Below are 7,931 nucleotides of genomic sequence, written 5' to 3' on the forward strand. Positions count from 1 at the left end.
TAACATGATGTGAAAGTTGTGTTGCCACTAAACTGCAGACATCAGGCTGATATTATACTGATCCACACTGAGTATCTTAATGCTAAAGTCTTTATTCTTCTTCTGTGGTTTAGTCCACTGACTGTGGCAGAGCAATGTTGAGCTGCACATTTAAAACCTTCATCCTCAACTATTGATTTTATTCTTAGATTCCAAATCATGTTTTTTAAAGTGATGAGAAAAATACATACTGCAATGAAAAGTTAAATAATCTCTATTTTAACTATCAGACAATAACAAATATGTTCAGAATTGTCTTTTTAAAACATTTTAATGAAGCTTTGTGACGTTTATACTGACTGAATATTTAAATTGTGAAGTTTCATCATTTATTCTTTATTCAGATTGAGGTGGTGCAGTTTGTCAGAGATCAGCTGTGCTTCTCTGGCCTCAGCTCTGAGGTCCAACCCCTCCCATCTGAGAGAGCTGGACCTGAGTTACAACAAGCTGCAGGATTCAGACGTGAAGCTGCTGTCTGATCTGAAGGGGAGTCCAAACTGTCGACTGGAGACTCTGAGGTCAGTAGAGAGTTCAAGTCAGCAGTATTGTGATAAACACAGTCAGTATCAAAGTAAAGATCCAGCATTTCCTGCTTTCCTCAGTGAAGTTGTGAGAGGAGAACGGTGATAGGCTTCAGGATTGGACAGAAAGAGATAGAGGGGGAACAGTCAGCCAATCAGATGAGCCAGAAGCTTGTTGTGATCGTTCGTTTGACCTGAAGTGAAGACGACTGTTGTTGTTGTGTTCATGTCTACAGGAAGTAAAGCTGGATCACAGCTGATAGCATCACAGGATTTCTAGAGACAGCGGTCCTCATCCATCAAACTGTTGTAGCATCAAATCTTTGTTCTCTCATTTCAACACTAAAGAACTGATCAGTCCATCTTTGTCACAGCTCTCAGGTGTACGGTGGCCCTGAAGGTCAAAACACAACAACATTCCACAAACATCAAACTGTCACCAGAGACTTGGGTTCTGTCCAATAACAAACAAGAACGCCGTCCCACCTTTTCCATAATCTGAAGTGTCGTTGTGTTTTGACCTTCAGGGCCACCGTACAGATCGGTTTGACTGAAGCCTGCAAATCACTGACTCTTATTTCAGAGAACCATGGTTACATTTAGTAACCATGTGGTCTTCTCACAGACCAGAACCTCTGCTGAAGTCCAGTAACCACAGCTGATGTTGACTGTTCAGTCTTTGTATGAACATGTAGGAGCTTTAACATCAAATATTTATCTGTCCATCTGTCTTTTGTTTTATCAGGTATTTTTAGAACAGACTCCATATTTACATATTTGTAATATTTAAAGTAGATGAAATATTCAGGTGTGACTGAGACTCTTTAACAGCAGTCAATCATCATTAAAGTGTTTCTGCAGTAATGATGCGTTCAGGGACTCTGAGCAGTTTACTTCACAGTGTACTTCAGTAAACCTGCAGAGTAAACACACTTGATGTGTCTGCAGGTCTGTGAGCTTCACTCCAACACGTTAACATGAGAGCTGAAAGGAAGCTGGCTACGCCACACAGCCGCTCCACTTGTGGTCTGAACAGGACTGAAGTCCTGCTGGTCTTTATATCAATGACTGACAGCTGATGGAGGGAGTCTCTGTAAACACTCATTTATCACTTCTGCTGTCTCTCTGCTTCTCTCATCAGGAGGTGATCTCTGTCAGAGTGAGTGGTGAGAAAGGTGGAAGTGTTGAGAGGATCAGCTGTGTCCTGATGATCCAGAAAGGTTGAAGCAGCACCACCAGCTGGTGGGTGTAGAGGCTCTGACTGGGCGGAGAGGAGAGCTTCATCCAGCAGTGACTGACAGACCAATCACAACACGTGGAGATGACTGTCAGTGCTGCAGTGTAAACTGCTCTGAGATCAGCTCCACTGTCCAGTCCAGCATCATCCCTGTGTTCCTCTGCATGTGACAGTGTCATCAGTGTATCTGGACTGCTGTGCTGCATCTGCCAAGGAGCCGTCACGTTAGGAGCAGACAAAGTAATGAGTTAATTACTTGTTAAGAGAGACTTGATGTTCTCTGCAGTTAGGTGGGAAAAATATGTGCATATATCGGCGTCGCCTAAAAGGCAAAAATCCAATATTGTTCATCCGTTGTGTAAATCTACAGTCATTTAAAGTGTACAGAGGTTAAACTAGTGTGAACTAGTGTAAAGTCTGTGTTTCTGTTTTTCTTTGTGTCTCACCTGCTCACTGTTGAGTGACACAACTGTTGTTCATTTTCACTTTATCCCGAATCTTGGAGGCTGATGCCTCCCTTGTGTTTCTGTGTTTGGGTCCTCCTGAACACAAATATCTGAGATGCATTTGAGGTGAATTATGGATTATTTTTATTTGGTGTCATCGCACGCCGCCTTTCCAACATCACAAAACCAATGTCGACCTATCAGTGCACATTACGCACGGCAGACGCAGCGAGACAAAACAAAGACGTAAACAGACAGAGAGGGAGACTGGAATGGGGAGAACAGGCGTGTTAGTGTCTCGTATCTGCAGAGATTTTCTTATTTTCTCACTTTGTTGCTGCTCGGGATGCTTTACCAACCCAAAATGTGTCTATTTGACATCCTGGGAATGACACTCAACTATCTTTGTGGTGCGTTCAGGAACAGCTGGGACAAATCCTACTGATTCGACCTTTAACTTTAATAGTCTTTGAATTCTATTAATATGACATGAGCTTCAGTTAGCTTTGACCACAAATGTCCTTCAGAGGGAGACTTTGATACTCTGAGTACATTTCAGAGCCTGTACTCTATTACTTTTACTGGAGTAAAGAAGTTGAACCAGTATTTGTACTTTTACCAGAGTCTGTTTTTACACAAGTATCTGAACTTCTACTGGAGGAAACAATGTGTGGACCTTTGACCTTTACTGATCCTGAAGGAAATTCTTGTGCCAGAGTTGCTCAAAATTACAGTCACAAAAGAGTCCAAACCAAAGCACATTAGATTAATAGTTTAAAGTCTCAAAGGAGAAATAGAACAACAATAAAGATCAGATCCATTGAGGAAGATGAGCAGTCACCTCTGCTGGCCGTGCCAAGACCACTTCCTGCTTCAGCCTGGTTGAACTTTGAGTGCAGGCCTGAACTCAGGCACAAATGGTGCTCTGTCTGAAAGGCCCAACATTAAAGCTATGATATGATAAACACATAAAAACAGAAATGTCTGCTAAGGAAAAAGGATAAGACCTTAAATATAAATAATATAATAAATGGGTGCAACTTGTCTTTTCTGCTCATTGTTCATATCAGGAGCCATAGGTGCGTAGAGATGAGCGCACGTTACGTACAGTGCGTAGAGATGAGCGCACGTTACGTACAGTGCGTAGCTCCACTAGATCTACACAACATGGACGTCGACTCCGGTGACGACGTTAGGCCGATCCAGACGCTCTGCAGTCAGCGGGGCTTGGCCGGAACAATGTCCCGACAATAACGCAGTCGTTACCTGACGTACACAACTTCATAACCAAATATAAATGCTATTTTATAAATATCTCCACCTGCGCTTCTGCTGAGGACGCTACTTGAGCTATCCTAATGTTCAGGTGAGCAACGTTACATGAATACAAACGTTAAAGAGCCAACGAGCGCACTGACAGCTAACATGCTAACTGCATATGCTACAGCAGCTGTCAAGTTAGCCGTTGGCCTAGCGTTAGCAAACCCTAGGTCGACGTTAGCTTGACATGAACTTGTCATCGCGTTAGTGTTGCTTCACGTTAAACGGACGAACTAATAGCATCACTGTTAGAAATGTAAGTTTATTTTCATTTAGCGTCATTTGAATATTAGCGAGTTAGCTCACGTTAGCGTAGCTGTTAGCTAGGTGGGGAGGGTAGCTAACGTTAGCTCTGCAAAACAGCAAGTTAAGAAGCCCTTGATGAAGCAAAGTCGTGCGTATGAGGTCATGTCCAGCTCTTTATGTATCTTAATTTAGCTTCATAAACGAGCATTATTCGGAAGCGTCATTTTACGTGTATAGTTTTGGGCCGAGACCACAAGTCTGTGTTTACACGAGGGCGTTTCCAAAACTATCAACAGAGCAGCGCATGTCAAGTTGCAGCACCACCAAACTGCATGTCTGTTATATTATATTAATGTGTACAAGCTACAGCTTTGTAATACTGTAAACAAGTCGTGTCAGGTGTGTGTTGTGACAGAGCTGTGTGTCTCTCTGCAGTATGGCAGGCTCTGGAGAACTGGACTGTTCACTGAATGCACCGGCTCCCTCCAAGCTGATAGAGGAAGTGGGAGACACCTGTGCTGCAGACACCTCCAGCTCCACCAGCACCCCCGAGTGTGCCATCTGCCTGCAGAGCTGCATCCACCCCGTGCGCCTGCCATGCTGCCACGTCTTCTGTTTCCTGTGTGTGAAAGGTGCCTCCTGGCACAGCAAGCGCTGTGCTCTCTGCCGGCAAGAAATCCCGGAGGACTTCCTGGAGCGGCCGGTTCTCCTCTCACCTGAAGAACTGAAAGCAGCAGCTGCAGGAGTGAGCCGGAGTATAGGGGCCGGGGGCGTTTCCCGTGGAGACTTTGCCTGGTACTATGAGGGGCGCAACGGCTGGTGGCAGTATGATGAGAGGACCACCCGGGAGCTGGAGGAGGCTTTCTCCAAAGGCAGGAAGAGCACAGAGATGCTGATTGCAGGGTTCCTTTATGTGGCTGACCTGGAGAACATGGTGCAGTATCGACGGAATGAGCACGGCCGCAGACGCAAGATAAAGCGTGATGTTGTTGATATCCCCAAGAAGGGAGTTGCAGGATTGAGGATAGATCCTGAGCCTGTCCCCATTCCTGCTTTACCGGCTGTCACTCCAGCTGCAACAGAACGCGTCAGCTCAGCTGATGGATCGGACAATGCAGGTCAAACGCAGCCTTCAACTTTTGGGATTTTGGCGTCTCTTCCCCCTGTTAGACCTCCAACACTCCTGGGGCGGCATCTTCCCAGTCCCCTTTCGCCCTCACCCTCGACCCTGGAGGAGTCTCTCTCCCAGCTCCTAATCAGCCAGCCACTGGGTGAAGAGGTGGAAGGAGACGACGAGCTGCAAACGTATGACTATGCATCCGGCAGCAGTGAGAGTGAGGAAGAACAGGAGCGTGAGAGAGCAGAAGCAATGCCACGCAGAAGACAAAGGCATGGACCGCTAAGAGAGAGCCAGCCAACCAGAATGCCTCCGAGGGGCGGGCCCTCCAGCTCCACACTCAGTCTCCGCTCTCGTAGTCCTGATGGACAGTGCACTGTGACAGAAGTGTGACGACACTGGACAGTGGTTCTGATCTACTGATGACAATTCTTCAGCTTTTATCGGTTAGCAAAAAAAGTTTAAAAACCTGTATGCATCTTTCCCACAAAACAAAAAATACCTTATATGTGTTGTTACTTGTTCCACTACCTGTGTTTCCCCCATCGATCATGTGCCAAATATCATCCTAATCTACATTTAAACAGTTTTTTATAATAAAAGCTAGTCTCAGCCAGCATTATAGTTCATGCAAGGGTAGTTTTGCTTTGCTCTGAGCAACAAGCTATGTAGTGAAGCATAAGAAGTCGACTTCATGGTACGTGTTGTCCATAAACTACCATCTGTCGCTGCCTTTACATCTCTTTATGACATAGCAATACAACCTCTTTGAAATCTTATTTGTTCTGAACTTTTAGCTCATGGTTAACATGGCTGATATTTTTGTATGTTTTTTTTCCCCTCAATTTTGGACTGATGGTCTAAAAATCAAGTTTAAATGTAGCACCTTATGTACCAGTTCCAGAGGGGTTAAACTGGTTGCTTTTTCCTGCTTTGCTGATGAGGTTTTTTGAAGTTAATAAGTTTTAATCAGGACGTAATTAATTACTATTTAAACTGGAGTTTGTGTGTGTATGTGTATGTCTAAGTGTGTGAGTGGGAGGAAGACTGTATTCCCTCTATTTCAGTGTAAAAATCCTTTAATAATGGCGTGTGTTTGTGTTGTTGTGAGTGTTGTTGGGTGCTGAAAAGCTACTGGCAGAACCACTGGAAAGTATTAGGCTGTGTATGCAGAGAGACACATTTGGATTTCTATTTCTTGTCATCGTATTCTCGATAGGACCACTATCAGAGCGCTGGCAGTGACATGTACTTGGACGAGCTCGAGCTGTCCTCACATACTCTGTTTTTTTGTTCCCTTCAGGCTCCAGCAGCTTTTATTTTAACTGTCAACTTTTCACTGTTTGTGTCTTAAAATCTGAACGGCCTGAAACAAACCTCTGTCTGTGTGGTGTAGCCCCTGTGGTGTTCGTCAAGTTATTAAAGGTGTTTATCTCTAATTTAAAATCATATTTTTTGGCTGATGTTTCTTTTCTTTCGTGGAGGAATGCACGGTTGAATACATTACAGAATTATGAGAAGACTGTGGAAACAGAAGTGGCTCTTAACTTTAGGTCTGTAGGCAATGTGTGTCCTGATTTTAGGGTGAATGCAGTGTACCTTAAGAGTCCACAGGAGGGAGCTGTTGCACTTTACCCCTGAGGGCTCCACAGGCTGTTATGCAGTCCCATTGAGATATTTTTGTGTACACAGTGCATAACACCAAATCTTTTAACTGCCAGAAATTTTTTTTATTTGTACTTCATATAAAGTAACAAAACAAACAACAACCTGCAATAAAAAACATAAAAAAGTCCAAAACATTAACAAAAACAATCTTAAAGGTACCAAAATAGTTAGACACAAGCACATCTATGATAGATTATTCACACTTTTCCTGATTTACGTCTTTAAGACTTTATTTCTGATCAGTTTGATGTTGTTAGGAAGTTCATCTTGGATGATTAATAGTGATTAAAGCCTATGTTAGATTTTAAATTGTGTGTTGTACAACTAATCTACGACCCTGGATGTGTCACAGATTGTGTTATTTGTGACGTGGCCCTACCATTTGACAAAATAAGTGTCCTACAGGCTTATTAAAGGTGATGGAAACACCTCAAATATTTATGTTAACAACTTGTGACTCGATTCTTGCAAAATATTTATTCACAGTGTTAGTTTTGTTGTTCAGTCGCGGCTGGTACATAAAACACCAAAATCAAAGCTCAGGGCTAATGTCTCGTTATCATCCAGTTAATGTTAACTGACATGTTTTTGTGATTCCCTATAAATAAATCAGTCCATCTACTAAACTTATTTATCTTCTTACAACACGAGCAACACTTTTTTTTCCTCGATCCTCTCCCATACAACAGTGGCTATTTTTAGCACCTTGTGGTTTTGGTCTTGTGTAATACTGCTAGGAGGCGCCGGGGCCCTGTGACTGCCTGCCGCACAGTTACCGTGCTGATTTAAGTATTTTGGCTTCTGAATGTTCAGGTTTATTTCAGGTTTGTGTTCAGATGACATAAAACTAAGAGCATTGCCACCAACGCAGCTGAGCTGCAGCAATTGCCAACAGAAGAAAACCACAGGCTCAGTGTGTGCCGTTGGAGTGTGACTTGAATTAGAAACATGGCTTAATGAGCCAGAGTTTGGCGAGTGTCCTTTCAGAGCTTGTGTACTCTAACTTCAATGACTAGGGTGGTGAAATGTGTAAAAGAAATATGCTCATCCCCCCACAACACAACCATTGTTAGTACTTTTAAATCAATGTCTTGCACACATGGCATTGTTTGGCCATCAACTGACTTCATGTTTGGGATTGTTAAGCCCGCCCTTGAAAAACTTGCATTTATCTATTACGGCTGTTCAGTTCTCACTCGTACATCTCTGTCCAAAGAAGGATTTAACTAACAGCTGCCACAAACAGGCTTCTTGTTTTGTTTCCCTTAACATATTGTGTAAGTAATATCTTATTGTTTCCCTCATATGTTAAGTCTCTTATAAATAAGGATCCAAAA

At 43.2% G+C, this 7,931-nt stretch overlaps 2 protein-coding genes across 11 annotated transcripts in view; both read left to right on the forward strand.

Moving 5' to 3' along the window:
• LOC311272201 (protein NLRC3-like) overlaps positions 1-1,831 on the forward strand; it is a 55,059-nt gene extending 53,228 nt beyond the window's left edge. For 5 of the 8 annotated variants that reach the window (XM_084378442.1, XM_084378443.1, XM_084378441.1 and 2 more), the window contains 2 exons: positions 384-557; positions 647-1,693. In XM_084378442.1, the coding sequence (XP_084234568.1) occupies positions 384-557; positions 647-758 (286 nt within the window). In that variant the 3' untranslated portion in view covers positions 759-1,693. The other 3 variants (XM_084378444.1, XM_084378445.1, XR_014624542.1) reach the window with 3 other exon arrangements.
• Positions 1,832-1,946: 115 nt separating this feature from the next.
• On the forward strand, positions 1,947-6,377 carry LOC311272202 (E3 ubiquitin-protein ligase rnf146-like). 3 transcript variants are annotated; one of them, XM_084378449.1, is made up of 2 exons: positions 1,947-2,037; positions 4,245-6,377. In XM_084378449.1, the coding sequence occupies exon 2, from the start codon at positions 4,246-4,248 to the stop codon at positions 5,317-5,319; it is 1,074 nt and encodes a 357-aa protein (XP_084234575.1). In that variant the 5' UTR covers positions 1,947-2,037; position 4,245; the 3' UTR covers positions 5,320-6,377. The 3 variants fall into 3 exon arrangements, with proteins under 3 accessions (XP_084234575.1, XP_084234573.1, XP_084234574.1); XM_084378447.1 differs by lacking the exon at positions 1,947-2,037 and adding an exon at positions 3,405-3,609; XM_084378448.1 differs by lacking the exon at positions 1,947-2,037 and adding an exon at positions 3,633-3,819.
• The last annotated feature ends 1,554 nt before the right edge of the window (positions 6,378-7,931 follow it).

This window comes from Pagrus pagrus (assembly GCF_965226575.1).
Source record: "Pagrus pagrus genome assembly, chromosome: 16".
NCBI lineage: Eukaryota > Metazoa > Chordata > Actinopteri > Spariformes > Sparidae > Pagrus > Pagrus pagrus.